Source organism: Neophocaena asiaeorientalis, unplaced genomic scaffold, assembly GCF_003031525.2.
Source record: "Neophocaena asiaeorientalis asiaeorientalis breed wild unplaced genomic scaffold, Neophocaena_asiaeorientalis_V1.1 scaffold123, whole genome shotgun sequence".
Lineage (NCBI taxonomy): Eukaryota > Metazoa > Chordata > Mammalia > Artiodactyla > Phocoenidae > Neophocaena > Neophocaena asiaeorientalis.
This window is the reverse complement of record NW_020173666.1, coordinates 8651655-8670595: the sequence shown is the minus strand read 5'-3', so window position 1 is coordinate 8670595 and position 18941 is coordinate 8651655. Positions and strand designations below refer to the sequence as shown.

At 43.5% G+C, this 18941-nt stretch overlaps 2 protein-coding genes across 12 annotated transcripts in view; one reads left to right on the top strand and one right to left on the bottom strand.

Moving 5' to 3' along the window:
• IPCEF1 (interaction protein for cytohesin exchange factors 1) overlaps nt 1–7438 on the top strand; it is a 177545-nt gene extending 170107 nt beyond the window's left edge. For all 11 annotated transcript variants that reach the window (XM_024748041.1, XM_024748037.1, XM_024748042.1 and 8 more), the window contains one exon: nt 3153–7438. In XM_024748041.1, the coding sequence (XP_024603809.1) occupies nt 3153–3368 (216 nt within the window). In that variant the 3' untranslated portion in view covers nt 3369–7438. The remainder of the gene's footprint in view (nt 1–3152) is intronic.
• OPRM1 (opioid receptor mu 1) overlaps nt 1–18941 on the bottom strand; it is a 155503-nt gene that overhangs the window by 70601 nt on the left and 65961 nt on the right. The window lies entirely within an intron of this gene.

Sequence of the window (18941 nt, the reverse complement as noted above, 5' to 3'; positions counted from 1 at the left end):
AGTTGCTATGAGGTGCTTTGAGGATGACTATGGTAGGAGCAGGTTTCAGTACATATTGGGAGTAGATGGGGGTATTGAGAATAACAGGAAGTAAGTTTTGGATACGTTATATTGGAGATGCCCAAGTGGAGCTGCTGAAGGGATCAACAAGTATGGTGTTCAGGGCGATGGTAAGGCTGGCAAGGTAGATTTGGGACCCTCAGTGTGTAGGGAGAGGGGAAGAGAGTACGTGAAATTTCCAAGAGCATGAATGTAAATAAAACAGAGAATAGGCTAAATCTGGAGCTCTGGGGCATACCAGTGTTAAGAGATTGGGTGGAACCAGCAAAGGAGGCTGAGAATAAGCGGTCACTCTGGGATGAGAAGATTCAGGAAAATGTGTCACAGAACAACATGATGAAGGTGTTCAAGAAGGAGTAGTCAGCAGTTTTAGATGCTGTTGATAAGTTGAAGATGAATAATGGATCATTGGACTTAGCAGCATGGTGGTCACAGATGGCCCCAACCAGAGCAGTTTTGGTGGAAGGATGGGGGCAGAAGCCTGATTGGAGACATTCTGTGAAAGAACGGGCACAAGGACGTTGGAGGCAGAGAAGAGCTGAACGTTAGCAGGAATAGTGAAGTGGGCTCAAGGGAGGGCTTTTACGATGGGGGGAATGAGAGCATGCTGTACGCTCGTGAGAATGATCGCATGGAGACAGGAAATTGACGAGTCACAGGAAAGAGGGGAGAATTGCTGAAGTGAATTTCTTGAATGTGAGAGAGGACGCACTTGTACAAGTAGAGAGATGGGTCTTCGCTAGGAGCACAGATATTTCACCCAAATGAACAGGAAGGAAGGCAGCTTATATTGGTGCTGATGTAGTAGAAGGTGCTCGGAGCTTGGGAGAACTACTTTTCTGATGGTTTCCATTTCCTCAAAAAAATAAAGAGCAGGGTCATCAGCTACAAGGGAGGATTGGGGAGGAGATTTGAGTAGAAATGAGAAGTTTTGAAATAGTCATTTCGGAGAGGGGGAGAGAAAAGGGATAAGAAAACACAATTATTGGATAGTAGTGAAAGTCCATTTAATGGCAGTGGTCATGAATTTGAACTTTGACCAGTGGGCACAGTTGTGAATATTTAGCACATGCTGACCTGGATCTAGGCAGAGAGATTAGTTCAGTAATGAACAGGCATTGAATGTCTACCTGTCATTCATGACTGTGTTAGGTACAGGGAATACAGGAATGAATAAAATATGTTCCCTGTCCCCTTCCTTTAGAAGCTTTAGAATAGGTGGCGTGACAGAGCCATGAGCATCTCAGCGTAACATGGTAAGTTCTAAGAGGGCTGGATCCCAGCATTGGAAGGCACGTGAACATACAAAAAGCTTCTTAGTTCAATCTGGGGGTTCAGAGGTTTTTTTGGAGAGAATGATGTCTGAAGTGAGTATACCTTTATGAGCTGTAGTAAAATCCAGTAAAAAAAACAACTGGGAAATGTTCCATGTGAAGGTCCCTCAAGGAATTAGAGTCCCCAGGTGAAGGAAGGTGAAGAAGGTCCTCTGTGTGGCACATCCCGGGGGTATGAAGTAGCAGCATGTCGGGGAGAAAATCCACATCAACACTCTTAGAGAGGAAAGGAAGAAGGAAGTGGAGGATGGGCTCACGTCCACGGAACCTTGGGCATGAAGGGGAACTATTAAGAATACTTGGAATTTTAGGGGGACCCCTTGCACTGTCGGGCAGAGGGTGGATACAAAGTGGGGACTGGAGGCAGGAACCTCACTTGGGAGGCTGTAGCAGCAGATCAAGTGTGATATAGTGGACTTGGTATCCGAAAGTGGGATTATGTGCACAGGGATGAAGGGAACAGGAATAGATTTGAGATAAATGTGTCAGGTGGAGAGATCTTTTTTTGAATGTGGTGGCTGATACATCTTATGTTTCACTCCATTCCTTGACTACAGAAAAATCCCCTAACCTGAGACAGACATTTCGGAAATGTGTCATTGGTTACAGAGGAGGCAGGTGAAGTAATATGAATAGATTGTCTACTAGCATCACTGAAATATGCACTATTTGGATGGAAGTTTAATAGTCTTTTCTTTGAATAAAATGATAGCCTACATATTTATTCTGTATATATTAAATGTGTGAAATTTATTAAAAAATGGTATAATTTAATAAAAAATAAAAAGATATATATATTTTTAAAATAAATTTATTTATTTTTGGCTGCATCGGGTCTTCATTGCTGTGCATGGGCTTTCTCTAGTTGTGGCGAGCGGGGACTACTCTTCATTGCGGTGCGTGGGCTTCTCATTGTGGTGGCTTCTCTTGTTGCAGAGCACAGGCTCTAGGCGCATGGGCTTCAGTAGTTGTGGCCCACGGTCTCAGTAGTTGTGGCTCATGGGCTCTAAAGTGCAGGCTCAGTAGTTGTGGCGCATGAGTATATATATATATATATATATCTATTTCATTATGTAAGGGTAGAATGTATTGGGATCAAGGCATAAGGAGTAGGATTATCCCAATATAATGAGCTCCCTGATAAAGGGATTTTCTTAAGGAAAAAGGGTAAGATATATGCAAAGCATAAGGCAACTAATGAGTTTTTAAGTGGGCTATTTCAGTGTTGGGCCGGATCCAATATATATCTCTATCTCTATCTCTATTTCTATCTCTATCTCTATCTCTATCTCTAAAAAGATATATTTTTGTACTGACTTATGTCTTAGGAAAAGTACTATGTCCCAGCTTTACTTAGTGAAGTTTGGATGGTTAATGGCATGATTATACAATTAAGCCATTCCGGGAGGAATAAAGCTCACACCGAGATAGAACTATGACTGTAGTGTGGAATAGTGGATTGATCAGGGAAGAGTGACACAGGAGACCTTGGTTATATGCCTAGTTCTTCCCCTAAGTCTTGGGTGGGATGCCTACCTTCTTTGTGGTCAGACTATGTAAATGGATGTCTTGCCATATCTCTTAGGTTGTTGTAGGGACTTGAATATTAATATGTAAAAACACTTTGATACTTTTACGGTCAAGGTATATGTGCGTTTATTTCTAAAAGGGCTGAAGATGGTTTATTGAAATTAAGATAGTCACCACATCTCACCCTCTTCTCTCTCTGTCTCTCTCTCTTTTTTCCTACTTGGACAGTGTAAAGAACATGACCTGGCCATGATTAACCAGCTGCTGGATGATCCGAAGCTGACAGCCAGAAAGTACAGGGAGTGGAAGGTCGTGAACACCTTGCTCATCCAGGATATCTACCAGCAGCATCAACAGCAGAGGACCCCTACGTCTACCCCCGAAGGCTCCCTCCAGGGACTCGAGAAGCCACCTTCCTCTGCCTGCATTGAAAATTCTATTTGAGAACAAGCCAGGATGCTCTCCCCCCCGCATCTTACCCAGAAGCAACTCTTCAAGATGTTGTAGTAGCTTAACATTTTTCCTTATAAAGGAAAACTGAAAGCCAGTTCCTGGAAGCACCAGCTCCTCCTCTAGGGATGCAACTGGGGTGAAGACAAACACTGATGCTGCATCACCAGTTTCAGTGCTTCCATTCCAGCTGGAGGGATGGAGTCCAGATGAGCAAATGGTCTCTGTGTTCCTTCTGGGAGCCCCCGGCCATGCTAAGTTCTAGGTGGGATGTGAGAACTGTCACCTCTGTTTGTTGCTCTCAAGAGAATGACAACATTCCATGGACAAAAGATCACTTTTTACCAGGGATACTTCTTCATAGAAATACTCTGTTTTCCAAAAGAAGAATGTATATATTCCATCTGGTTGGGTAGCTGAGTTCCCCAAGTCATCTTTTGAGTGGAGGAATGCTATCTACAGCAGTAACCGGGGCAGGACAGATGTGGTATTGTGGAACCCAAATCGCTTGCCTTTGGTCCAGAATGGTGGTGCCTTTTCCACGTGTTGAGAAATACTTCATAGCAAATGGTGTGCGGGAATGCCCAAGGAGGAGGCGTGTCCTATATTCCACTTACTCAAAGGACAGCTTAATATTTTCAGACTTTATCCAGTTTGGGTAAGGGATCTGATTAATGTTTCCTTTCCACAGAACAGCTAAAGAAAACTCTCTCATTACACTTGGACACCTCTATTCCCTCTGAGATTTTCTAAACCACTGTAGGACATCGTAATATGTCCAGCGAGGAATGTTTACTGCCTTTGCCCTTGGGTGTGGTAGCTATGCACAGTATAAAGGTACAACCAGGGACTTCCCCGGCAGTCCAGTGGTTAGGGCTCCGTGGTCTCACTGCCGAGGGGCTGGGTTCAATTCCTGGTTGGGGAACTAAGATTCCCCCAGGCAGTGCAGCATGGCCTAAAATAAATAAATAAATGTACGTCCAGATTCCCCAGGATCAATATTGACAAGATGATTCTGGTGTCTGAATTGTTTTAGTATCTTTAGTGTCTAAAAAAAATCAACCCAACAGAAACAACAAAAGAGTTAAAACATGACTGTTTTATTTTTGTATGTTTATGTGTCACTTTGTGTCCTATGTGAATAGCTAAATATATTTGTTATTTAAGAATATTTATAGAAGTTCAAATTACTAGTGTCTTAAAAGATGATATTATATGTTTTATTCAGTATATGTTTCAAAGTATATACTTTTTGCTTGAGAATAGGAATACTATTGATTCACTGGAGTTATTACGTCGCACTATAATGTCTGATGAATGCTCAGGAGATCTTGTGGGATAAGTGTAGGGCATGCATTAATAATCTTTATTTTCTGGCTTTTCTCTCTGCTTCTTTCTCTCTTTTTTCTCTCTCTCTCCAGAATGCTTAGATCTCTGTCTGTTGTAAACCATCCTCCTAACCAGAAAAGGACTTTCCTCTTACGTTATCCCTTCTAGTAAATATACTTTAAGTTTTATGCCATTTATGCCTACGCATCCTAAACCAGATGAAACACAATTAATGCAGTCTTTTGATGGAAGACCAATAGAAATTTGGGGGTTTACCGTTTAAGAGAACTCATTTTATTAGAGAAACAATAGGAAAGTTTTCACCCACTAATCACCGTGAATACTTCACCATAAGAATAACCACAACCCATCAAAGACCCATTTTGGCCTAACCCCTAGCAAGTTGTCAACACAACATCGTTGGCTTCATAGTGTCAAAGTGTGTGGCTTGACATTCAAATGGAAATAACCCCCTGAATTTTATCTGCGAACTAAATGGAAATAGTTGTTGAAATTTCCCCTAAGCTTTACTAAGAAGTCTTAATACTTTGTAAACAAAAAACAACCTTAGCATTAAGAAAAAAACAAAAAACCCAGGAAGCAAGTTGTAATACTAGAAGCTTCTGAAAGGCCATGCAAGTCAGTTTGGCCCAGTAAACATTTAGGTGCTCCTGCAACAGTTGGAGCGTACTGGGCAGGGCTCAGACCCTGCAGAAGAGGGAACCTGGCTCTCTGTGAGTTTACTGTTGGCACAGAAAGAAGCAAACATTTAGGTCCTCAGACTGGACCCTGAAGTTTCTGGTTTGAAGACCAGTGCTTTAATCTCTTTACTCTAGAAATCAGCATCGATTCTTTCTGTAATTAGCAGCATCTAATTCTTCCCATAGTTAGGTGGACTGTTTAGGATTCACGAAGTAACCAAAGTGGTGAGAAAAGGAGAAATAATCGCAGAGGAAAGGATGGAATGATAAGGCATTCTTCTACCTTTTTCTCTTTGGTTTCCAGCACCAACCTATAAACGTTAAACCAGTTTTTCCTAAAGTGAAGTGCTTCGAAAGCTTTTGGCCAGGGCTTGCAAATATATTCTAACGCTTTACTTTGACTTTTCATGAATACATATTTAACTGACCTTTTAAAGTCCATTGGTACCGCTCCAACTTAAAGGCAAAACAGATCCTTGAGATTACTCAGTCTGGCTTTTCAGTTACTTTTCAAAGTCAAGTTCGTCGAGATGGTTTTGCTTTGTTAGTTAGAACAGTAACTGTGCAGAACCTCCCAAACGAAAGTTAAACTGAGATGCACGATTTCGCACCCGGCTCTTCTAGGCCAAACTCACCTGCTCACTTGTGACTTCCCTTCTGAGGATGCTTTCACTCTGTGTTACGTTGTGCTAGGAAGCAGGGGCACGGCTGCTGTGAGTCTCCCTCCTCCCTGTGCCTCTGCCTTGTGCGGTGGCTGTGGGGACCCAGCAGCTGGACTTGGACTGTACGTGCCATCGCACTGCAGTGGGCACAGGGCCGTGGTAGCTTTTGCGAGGTCATCCACTGGAATCCAAAAGGCCCCTTTTCCTTGAGTACAGTCTCTTCCTCATGGCCTGAAAGGTTACTGTCCCTCCCGCAGTGACCTGCTGCTGGGCTGGCTGTGGGCTGGGGTGTAACATCACTCTGCTTCCTTTCCTTCCTTCTGTAACGTACACTGCTTGTTAGGAGCTGTGAGATCCTTGGATGAAAGGGATCCGTTTATTTTGTTTTCCTTTTAAAATGTGTCAGGAGACGCCAGAGACAGAGCTTAGTGATTAAGAGTTAGGACCTTAACTTTCCTCTCAATTCCTTTTCATGTAATTATGCTAATTTCCTCAGACAGCCTCTAAGTCACAAACAATATCATAGAGACGATCCAGATACTTTTACGTCTTTTGAAGAGAGCTGCTATACCAATTCCAGCCATATTTAAGTTCATGGACACGCACCTCTTTGTACGATACTCTGATTGAAAGATAATCTTTTGATGAGGCCACACAGAAGATTGAGTAATTTAGGCACAAAAGGTGCCCATCCAACAGTCACTTTATGTTGCAAAGCTGCCGTGTCCAAATGAAGTTTTAGGATGCATCTCTTCTTCGTCTAATAGAATCTGATAGTTGATTGGGGTTTTCCAATGTATTTCACCTTTCAATTTTTTTTTGTACACTTATAAGAGGAATGGAATCCTAGAAATGTGAGGTGACTGTCCTGCCTATGGTTTTGTAATATGTCACTAAAAATGGAAGCCCCTGAAACTAGATTTTAGCCACTCATAGGAAATGGACTGGGGATGGGCCATCCTTCCACCCAGCACTGAGAGCTGCTCGTCTCAGCAAACAAGATAATGAACCTCTACATGTTTCTCTATGTTGTGAGACAGGAAGTGATGTTCTTACCTCCTCTGCACATCTCTATTCTTCCTCACATCACCACAGACCACAGAGAAAACGAAGAAGAAAAAAAGATATTTATAGATATTTTAAAAAATAGTTCAATTTCTCCTGCTGTGAGAAGACTTCACTGCCCTGTTTTGATATTTCTTTTGAGTCCAAAGGGGAAGCATGCCCCAGGGAGACGTCGAGCATCTCTTAATAAAGCCCAGGATTTTATTTATTTATTTTTTAACATCTTTATTGGAGTAGAATTGCTTTACAATGGTGTGTTAGTTTCTGCTTTATAACAAAGTGAATCAGTTATACATATGTTCCCATATCTTTTCCCTCTTGCGTCTCCCTCCCTCCCACCCTCCCTAGCCCACCCCCTAGGCGGTCACAAAGCCCGGAGCTGATCTCCCTGTGCTATGCGGGCTGCTTCCCACTAGCTACCTATTTTACGTTTAAGCCCAGGATTTTAAACCACCATTTTAACGCCCTTGCATGATGGGGATGTGACGTTTTGCACTGCATGGTGTTTGGGGGCAAGATGTTAATGTAGGAATGATACCTTCAATCTCATTGTACTTTGTTCTGTCTTCTACCCTCTTTGACTGAACTGAAAAAAGAGGCATGACTCATTTCTCCTGCTCTGTGTGTTTGAGGATGACTTGTAAGATAAAAATAAAAACAGGAGAAAATAGATCTAGTAAAATGACCTGGAAAACATTGGAAATGTCCCAGTGGTGTTCGTTTTCTGCCCTGCAATGTTGCTTCCTCAAAATAAAAACTCCTTGGGAAGTGGGGCATGGCTGGGCTTTTATCGTCTACAAAGGGTTATAGCGCCCTCTGGTGGCAGCCGCAAAATAATTGATTCGAGACGATCGATGTTTTGTTTTTTTTTTTTAATTTTTTATTTATTTATTTATTTTTGGCTGTGTTGGCTCTTCGTTTCTCTGCGAGGGCTTTCCCTAATTGCGGCAAGTGGGGGCCACTCCTCATCGCAGTGCGCGGGCCTCTCACTATCGTGGCCTCTCCCATTGCGGAGCACAGGCTCCAGACGCGCAGGCTCAGTAATTGTGACTCACGGGGCTGGTTGCTCTGCGGCATGTGGGATCTTCCCAGACCAGGGCTCGAACCCGTGTCCTCTGCATCGGCAGGCGGACTCTTAACCACTGCGCCACCAGGGAAGCCCAATGTTTTCATTATTAAATGAAAGATTTAATTATGTTGGGAAATCTGTTTCCACAACAACTGATGTGGCCTCCTCCAATGGTCTTCAGCTTACAGATTTCTTCGTACCGAGATATTTATATTTTTCACAATTGTCGGTGCACACAATTTGACTCGTTACTAGGCACCCACATTTTGTTTAGAGAATCTTAAAAATTTGAAGATTATAAAAGTTACAACCAGTAACACATAAGTTCCTTAAAATACATAAGATATCTCTGTGAAAAAGGAACAAAGAAAATATTGAAGTAGCATAATAAATTGCCTTTATTCTGGATCCACTGATGAGAGGAAGTTAGCCTGCACTGAACTTGATTCACACCTCCTTGTTTGCTGTCTACACAAAGTGTTATTTTGTTTCCTCTCTCTCTCCAAATTTTCACTTTACATGCTGAGGCCCATCCTCTTTTTCCTCCATCTGCCACCACCAAATCTGTCCAGGCTCCCACACGGAAGCAGTAAAAATTATTCTAGACCAAAGAGATTAGCAAAAGGCATTGATACAGTACGTTCTTGATTTCTAGAACAATCTTGCATTAGTCTCCATTGCTGCTGTACCAAATCATCACAAATGCAGTAGCTTGAAAATTGTGTTTTCTTCCAGTTGTGGATTCAGAAGTCTGACACCGGTTTCCTTGAGCTAAAATCAAGGTGTGGTCAGAACTGTGTTCCTTCGGGAACCTCCAAGGAAGAATCCATTTCCTTGCCCTCTCCAGGTCACCCACATTCTTTGCCTCTTTCTCCATCTTCAAAGGCAGCAAGGTATCTCCCTATACCTTTTCTCTCTAGTCACACCTTCCCCGGACTGACCCTTTTTTTTTTTTAAACATCTTTTTTGGAGTATAATTGCTTTACAATGGTGTGTTAGTTTCTGCTTTATAACGAAGTGAATCAGTTATACATATATATATATCCCCGTATCTCTTCCCTCTTGCGTCTCCCTCCCTCCCACCCTCCCCTCTAGGTGGTCACAAAGCACCGAGCTGATCTCCCTGTGCTATGCGGCTGCTTCCCACTAGCTATCTACCTTACGTTTGGTAGTGTATATACCAGACTGACTCTTTTAAGGACCCTACGATTACATTGGGCCCACCTGGATAATGTAGCAACAGGTTCCTTCTCTGCTTTAGCAACCTGAATACAACCTGCAACCCTTATTCCCCTTTGTAACATAGACTCAGGCCCAGTGATTCATGGTCATCCTTCTGCTGACTGTAAACCTCCATTTCAAATATCCTGCTTAGTCCCCCTGAACCATCAATTTCTTCCAGAAATTCCAGGACGTCTAAATTTTCATGACAAGCATGAAATCCTTTGTCATACCACGTGGCTTGAATTTGGTTTCATCAAAGTATGTTCACCGCAGGGAAAGTAATTCCATCTTTACGAGGAGAAAGGGGAAAAATTTTCTAGGTTTTAAAGTCACACATACACAGGTTTGACAGGTACGGTAGTTTCACCATCAGATCAGGTTTTAATAATGCCTGCATTTAAAGGCAAAGCATTAGAATGTCACTTTTGAGAACTGAGTGTCATAAGGCAGAGGATGATTCAGGCCTCAAATAAGTTCACGAGCTGCTCTGTGCCATGTCAGACTGGCTGAGGGCTCTGGACGCGTCCCAGCTTCCTCTCCCATGAAAGAGTCGCAGAGACTCTTGTGAGAGCGTGATGGTGTTCAAATGTACTGACAGGCATAGAATTTCGATAGGCCCTGGTCCTCATAAATCACAATCCGAGTATTGTATTTTCCTTTTCTCTTAAAACACCCAAACAGCCTGTCTTTACAGGTAATTCCTGGATGCTGGTCTGCTTGTTTATCTGGTCTCGTGGTTTAGGAAGCCATACGCACTCTGCCTACACCGAAGTCTCTGCTGAGTGTGTGTCGGCAGTTCTGTCCAGAGCAGGTGGTGTGGGGAAGGGACAAAATTCCTAGGCAAGCAGGGTGCCTGGCTGTTTTGCCAGTTCTTATCCTAGCACCAAAGGTTGTTGTCGTGGACACCGTGGATGCCCGCCCAGACCCCTTCACTTGGCCAGAGCTTTCATGCCTCAGGATTTGCACTTAACTGCATCCCCCATTTCCAGAAAACCGTCCTCAGCTAAGTGAGAGCCACTTAGCCAGGACGTCATGCATGTCCCTCATTCTCAGCCAGGGTGGCCGTGGCCAATGACCGCCGAGGCCAGATGGCAGCACTTGAGAATCACAAGCAGTGTAGTCAGAATTACTGTAATGGACATAGTGACAGCCTGGGTCTGCTGCTGGCCGTACGGATCTTTGGAGACTGCTAATAGAAAATGGTACCCCAGAGACAAAAATACATGGGAAGCCAACAACATGTAGAAATACCTTCAAGGGAAATTGGATACAGGGTACAAATTCTCAGGAACCACCCCCAAATAATATGGCCAATGAGTTACGGGAGGGGCGGGGCATATACACGCCAAGTGATAAATAGCCTATGTCCTCTAATTTCTTTCTTTCTTTCTTTCTTTCTTTCTTTCTTTCTTTCTTTCTTTCTTTCTCTCTCTCTCTCTCTCTCTCTCTCTCTCTCTCTCTCTCTCGTTCTTTCTTTCTTTCTTTCTTCTTTCTTTTAAAACAATTTTTGGCCACACCATGTGACATGTGGGATCTTACCTCCCTGACCTGGGATTGAACCCACACCCCTTGCAGTAGAAGCGCAGAGTCTTAACCACTGGACCACCAGGGAACTCCCTCTTATTTCTAAATGCACAATTGGAAATGCCATGCTTAGCAGCTGGAAGACTTCTCATGTCAGTTCTTTGACCAGTAATAGCTACTGTAGTAAAAAATAAAAGGCCAAATAGAAGTCCCTGAAGCTGCTTTCTTCAGGAAAGATAGTAAATGAAAATCAACATTGCATCCAAGGGGAATGGCAGAGACTGGTGCCACCCTAAAAGACTTGAAGGTACAGGAATAAGTGGTTCCCACTCATACCTATTCAATTTACAAGTTTGTCTCCTGAAAAACCAAGATGAATCATGGCAAATTATCGTGGATCCTTGCAAACTTAACCAAGTTATAACCCCAACTGTAGCTGCGGTGTTGGATGTGGTCCCTTTACTAGAGCAGATTACAGCCTCAAGTACATAGACCTTGGCTGGGTAAGGGGATTCTCTTCAATATCCTTCATTTTACATTTATAGGAGATGGATGACGATACATGTTTATGGTCTTGCCCCAGGTCTATGTTTATTCTCTTGCTATTGTCACAAAATAGTTAAAATGGAACCAGACCATTGGAACATTCCACAGAAAATCACATTGATTTACCATATCGATGACATCATGTAATAAACAATAAAAACTTGATGAACAAGAAGTGGCAGGTGCTTCAGAGGCTATGATTTGACACAGGAACTCCAGAGCGTGATAGATAAACCCTACAAAGATTCATTATCTTTTTAAATACATGAAATATCTAGGGGTCCAATTGCTTGGGGAAAACCAGGACATCTCAAGCAAAGGGTAACTTATCATACCTTAGACTACTACCAATAAGAAAGAAGCGTTATATGCTTGGTGAGACTGTTCAAGTTTTGAAGGCAACACATCCTGTAATTGGGAGGATTGTTCTGACTTTATCCACTGAGTGACAGGGGAAGCTTTCAGAGCCCAGAACAAGAATGGGCTCTACAGTGAGAATAGGCTGTGGTGCAAGTAGTCCTTCTCTTGCTTGGGCTATACGACTTGGCAGCTCCTATGGTAGTAGAGATTTATACAACACAGAAAGAAATAATGTGGAGTCTATGACAGCTTTCCACATGAGAGTCATGGCACAGATCCCTAGGATTCTGGACCAAGGTCCCGCCATGGCGTATCTGCTGGCTTTGCAGCCAGAACTAACCATCAAGAGGTGAGTAACTGTTAGACATAACTTCAGGGTGGCCCAGAAGTAATTTATCGTAAAATGGAAGAGGCACATCCAAGGCTGGGCTTAAGCAGCTCGAGAGGGCACAAGGAAATGGCATAAACAGGTGAATCGGACATCTCGGCCACCTGTCACTGTCGCACAGTCATCTCCCTTAGTGTAACATTGACCCCATGGGAAGTTTTCATTGTCAGACAGAAGAGGAAAATGCCTGAACCTAGGTAATTGGTGGGTGGACTTTATATGTTACTTCAAGCCAAAAATGAACTGTCAGCTGCCCTACCATCTCACTTATGGGTGACTCTGAAAGCCGGTGGTGAGCAGCAAACCACCGAGGAGTCAGAGCTTCAGGCAGTGCGACTGGTTATCCAGTTTGCGTGGAGAGAGGGGTGGCCCAAGTGACACTGAGGACAAAGAGGCCTGGGGGAGAAGCTTGAGGATCTACCCATGGGACAGGGCACAAGATGTGAGAACCTGATCTTCGTATTGAATGTTCATACCCATCAGAGAGCATCCATCTCAGAAGAAGCCCTAAGCAACCAAGTAGACGGATGAGTCGGCCAATTGATGCCCACTAAGCTGTAGCTGGAGGTGGATTTAGTGTGACTCCAGTTTGACTTTGGCTCCATTACTGAAGCTCCGACAAAACCGTAGGTTCCGCTATTCAAGAGCTGAGAGCATGAATGGCTCATTTGTTCATTCGTGCTTCTACAGGGTCTAATATTGGCCTATAATCAGAATGTGACAAATAACGACTGCTTTGACCACACCAGCACAGCAGCTGAGTGATTAGGGTGTAATGAAAGGGAAGCCGTCTGCAGGAAGTTTGAAGAAAGGGTGCCCTTTCCCAGACTGTAGTCAATTGGGGTGAAGGTAGAGATGGCGCCCCCCGGGAGTTGACCTATTAAACCTCTGTTTCTGTGTCCAGTAGTTTTTTAGAGTTTTCTGAGGCTGAATGTGATTCTCGGGAGGCCCTTTTGTGAGCAGCCCCTCATAAATAAATGGCTGAACTTTATTTTTAAGGTTGATGATGAAATAAATCATAGGTCTGGGAAGAGTGTGAGATGGAAAGTTGGAGTTCTTAAAAATCTTACTTCCTCTGGGGAGGATAAAAGCTGTGGTTCTTTTGTTGAGATAATGACAGACTGTCAGTGTCTGTCTGCCTGAGCCCTGCTCACTGACTAAATGCTGGTAACTGCTAATTGCTTCAAGAAGAAACTGACTCATAGCCCGAGAGTGACTTGCATATCAATGTTTCAGGCCCCTTGTGCTGGTTTTCTTTGAGAGCTGGAGTGTCGTTACTGGAGTCTGCACACTGGTTTCTCCAACTTCCTGCAGGTTAGGACCGGTTCACGTGTGACTTTGGCCAAGAGATATCCTTACCGGGAAATGTAACACGTGGGATCAGGGTTCCTTGTTGCTGTGGCCGTTTCAGTCTGCACGTCATGTTTTTCATTTTATATACACTGGAGAAAATGAAAAGCTTTTGATTAAATTTCTAGCAAGCTAGGCGTTAGGAGCTGATGTAAGTGGCTACCCACACTTAGCCGGGGTCCTTCAGTGTTTTCTACTCTGACTGCTTCTCTGAAAATGTATTAGCCTACTACAGACTGATGGCTGTGTTAGACACAGCTGCAGCCATGATGACACCTCTTCTTTCCTTCAGGACAATTCTAAACTAAAAAGCGTGCTCCGACACGGGGAGGGGGAAGGGTAAGCTGGGAAGAAGTGAGAGAGTAGCATCGACGCATGTACGCTACCAAATGTAAAACAGATAGCTAGTGGGAAGCAGCCGCATAGCACGGGGAGATCAGCTTGGTCTTTGTGACTACCTAGAGGGGTGGGATAGGGAGGGTGGGAGGGAGACGCAAGAGGGAGGGGATATGGGGATATATGTATATGTATAGCTGATTCACTTTGTTATATAGCAGCAACTAACACACCATTGTAAAGCAATTATACCCCAATAAAGATGTAAATAACTAACTAACTAACTAAATAAATAAATAAAAAGCATGTTCCCAGTGTATACCCCGCCCTCCACTTTAGGGGCTCTTTCTGACACTCCAGTGACCAGATGAGAGAGAGGGAACATGGTCAGAGCGAAGATGGACAGGGAACTGCTCAAGGGGCCACTGTTATTGATTGCTGTCCTTTCCCGTTGCAGCTGCTGAACTCTGTGTATTTTCTGGTTTGTAGTTTGCTCCTAGTTGGAAGAAAAGTCAGAGGCAAGAGATTGCAAGGGGAGAACTCAATGACTTTGAGATGTACCATGAAGGGGACACATTTTTATGTCCCCTAAGGGAGAAATATAACCTTGCTCGTGATCTCTCCAATGTCTGTTACACATCTGATATGTTTCCCATCTTTTCTGCGGGATTCTGATACTTGCTGCACAAGGCAGGACTCATCAATTCTGGGATGCCCACCTTCGCTGTCTCCCTGCCCTCCAAGCACATGGGCAAAGCTCCCAAAGGTATCTTCCGTGTGTTCAGCCTGGAAGACATGCGTGTGAGAATTACCTGGGGACTTCTAAAGTGTCCTGGTGACCAGGCCCCACCTCCAGACACTTAACAGATATAATTCATCTGGAGCAGGGCCCAGGCATTGGTAGTTTTTATTTGAAAACAATCAGACGATTTAAATGAATAAATGGGATAAGAATCACTTCTATACGAAGGCACTCTAAAATATGAACACTATCAAAAGCCACATAACTGTCACTTTTTTTTTTTTTACTGAAAACTTTCTGCATATCATCTAATTTAATCCTGTCAGTTACTAATGATTTTGCCCTGGCAGAAACAGGCTCAGGGAGGTTAAGAAAATGCTAGTGAGTAGAAGGGGTGAGGGGTTAAACCTGGTCAGTGACTCAAAAGCTCAGAATTTTAATTACTACACCATTACATTACCATTACTGCTTTAATTTACTTTTACACTGGGATCTGAGCCCCTTGAAGGAGAAGATGCAGTCTTTTTATGCCTCTCTTTCTAGCACTCGGCACTATGCCTGATGATAGCTGGACACGATGAATACTATATGTTGTTCAAGAATTCCAGGGCCTTTCAGTAGCGAGATGGGTCTTGGCACTGACTTCTGGGTCTTCAGAGAGTTCAAAACCAAAATTCAGCTGAATACATGAGTCGGGCAGCATCCAACCTAGCATACAGAGAGGAGCTCCAAAGAGCTATACAAGACAAGAGATGTTGTAGGCAGAGGGGAGCAGGACAAGTAAGTTGTACTAGGCAGAAAAGTGGGTTGGTTATTGCAAGGTTACCTTCCTTACAGGGGAGAGTGGGGATTTGTCAGGGAGATTACCTATTAATGCTGATCAGGTGATTCCTAAGTGACTGGTTTAAGATTCCATTTCTGGGAGAGCAGAATCTGTATTTCAGTCTTGGTTGGGTGATATGTGGCTTAGCACAAGCGACTCCATTTTGAGCCTTTTGCCTTGTTTCTTTTTTGGGGCGTACGCGGGCCTCTCACTGTTGTGGCCTCACCCTTTGAGGAGCACAGGCTCCGGACACGCAGGCCCAGCGGTCATGGCTCACGGGCCCAGCCGCTCTGCGGCACATGGGATCTTCCCGGACCGGGGCACGAACCCGCGTCCCCTGCATCGGCAGGCGGACTCCCAACCACTGCGCCACCAGGGAAGCCCTAAATGTCATAATTTTTAATATGCATTATCTGTAATAACATTGTGACAGCTCCATACCGTGGACTGGCACACAATGCTTAGAAGATTTATCATATTTGGTCTTTAGGGAACTAATAAATGTTTTTAAATTGCCTAAATCTACCATTCTGAGCCGTCTCATTCCACTAGGAAAACACAGGGGTTTTTCCTCTCTTTAAACAAAAAATTAAATACCAAAATAACTACCCGTAAATAAATAATGTTATGACGATGACATTTAAAAATTCACAGTAAGGCCAAAGCCCTCTTTCTGTTTGCATGCCGCTCAGCTCTGACCCGCAGAACCCTCTGGAAAAGTGAGTGGCTTTCTTCCGGAGGAGCGTGGGCTGAGGCCGTGCGGGCCTCCTATTTCTCCTTCTCTCACCTTTTGTTTCCTTTCGTCTCACTTTTATTTGTTGTAGGAGGGACGTCAGCCTTAGTACCTGACTCGGTTCTAAAAGGTTGAGGAGCATTTCCCGTTGCAAAGCTGGGTGATTCCAGTGCTAACCCGGACGGAGGGCTCCTGCTTCCAAGGCTCTGGCGTTAACAGGCAGCTTCTGCTCCATCCCAGCCGCTGCTCCTGGCTTGAGGGGGGCGAACCGCAGCATCACTGGGCTGCCGGCTGGTCGGACGATGCCGAGAGCTGGTGATGGTACCCAAAATAGCGATCGTGCCATGGAGAGATCTGTGACGTTTGTTTGAAAAGGGTGTGTGATAAAAGATTGAATCTTTTTTTTTTTTTTCCCAAATGAAGAAGCAATAGTTCTGTCGTTTTAAACATACACAATATGTAGGAGTCTTGTTTGACTTAGAGTGGAAAATTATGCCAGGGACAAAGTCAACACAAAGAAACAAACAACAAAAAGTAGCAAGAAAGAGAAATGGGTAAGTGCAGCTCTTTCCGTCAGGGTTACAAGTGGCCCTCGGGTGTCCGTCTGTGTGTCTGTCGGTCCGACTCACAGAAATGGAGGTGGATTAAATTCATCAGGTAACTGCTCTAACGTGGAAAATTTGCACATGTCAGGGGAGAAGACAGAAATTACAAGAGAACTAAAGTTTCCCTTAGATTCGGACAAAGATTCAGGCTATCAATATCCCTTAGGATGGATACACAGACTTGATAAGGGAAAACATCTGTTCTCATAGACTTCTAGTTATTATGGTCTATTTTGGTTTTGCAAAAGACATCTACAATCAATTCCATGATACACACAGTGAACAAAGCTTTGTCAAGAGGTGGAGTACAGATTTGACCTAAAGAAATGATCTAAGGTTCAGTCTGCCATCAAACTGCCCCTGGAAGTCCCATGATCCCGTAGGGGATGGGTGGGAAATAAAGAAGAGCTCAGAGGTCTTCTTTTCAACATGAAATTTAATTTAGATAGATAGTTCCTGCCATCTATTTTTGATAAGTGGTTTAGCTACTATTCCCATTTCCTCTTCTCAAAGAGTGTTTTCCTTTGACTCTTGTCCTAAAAATGCGTACGAATTTTTAAATGAGCTGCTCAGCCAGGCAGTTTCTGGAAGAGAACTGTCTGTACTTTTGTAGGACTGCCTGACCGCTCCTGCTATCTGGGTCAATAAGTTGGAGGGGAAGAAACCTGAGTCATGGTTGAATATCTTTTAACGAGTTGCTGTTTTGTGTGCATTTTACTGCAAACAATGTGGCTTCTGGATGTCTTATGTCCAGCCCTTTTAGTGCTGAGAATGTTCCCTGCCTCAGTCTGGGAGTTAGGTGAAGGGGAAGGGATGGGTGGAGAAGAGGATGGGTAATTTGGGCACAGCTGAAGTACCAGAGCCATTGTATTTGCTCTCATCATCTCAACATCCCAGAGAACTCCATGTCTTCCCTGCAGATATAAAGTGGTTCAGAGAGGGTAGCCTGCCTCTCCTGCCTCTCAGACCAAAATTTGGACTGAATGTTGGCACATTGGAAAGGAGCACATTGCTGGCTGTGCTTACTCTAAAAGGGGACGACATTCCCCCGCCACCACTAGGCATGAAACAACTTCTCTGCTTTCGGGTTCTCAGCACCTGGGTATGAACATAACCCTACTTTCAAGGTAGGCGTCTGGGAATTTTGGTGGATGGAGTTGGCTATGGATGCTGCTTCCTGGTGATCTTTCAAAAATGCCAATCTAATCATCTGACTTAATAAAGTATACATTTCTTAAATAACATCCAAATCCCTTAAAATTTGGCTTTAGCCAAAGTTAAAGCTTCTTCCATCATTCAGCTCTCAAACCCTATGCCCCAGTCATAAGCCATTTCCAGTAGGCAACACTTTATATTAATCAAAATGCCTTTGGCCTTTTCTGTAGAAATCAACAAGCTGTCTAAAAAATTTGTATGGGAACTTAAAGGGCCAAGAATAGCAAAGTCAATCTTGAGGATGAAGAACAAAGGAGGCCATATGCTATTAGATAATCAAGAATCATTGTAAAGTTATGGTATCTAAAATAGACCAATGGCCCAGAGTAAACATAAACAGACCCACACATATAAGGTTACCTGAATTACAGCATAGGTATGCTGCAGTGCAGAGGGGAAATAGTCTTTTCAGTCAGTGGTGGTGGACCAATTGGATGTCCATATGGAAACAGCAATGAATACTGTGCCTACTGTTCCTTTTTCATTTAATACATATAAATAAATTAATAAATACCTTTGTTAAAAACTGACAAAATGAAACATTGGCAAGGTTGTGTAGCAGTGGAACTCTCTCACACGCTGCTTGAGGGAGAGTAAATTTGTGAAGTCACCTGAGAAAACCATTTGGTATTCATTTACCAAATAATTCCATCCCCAGGTACGCACCCAGGAGAAACGCATATATTGATATATGTGCACCAGAGATGTGTATATATTAGTATTGTTTATGATAGTCTCAGACTGGAAACAACCTGACTGTCCATCAATAAGTGAATGGATGAATGAATTGTGGTATATTCACACAAAGTATGGAGTCCCTTGGATGTTGTGCAAAGGGATTGGACTTTAATCGTTAGGTAATAGAACACCATTCAGAGGTGTTCAGCAGAGACCA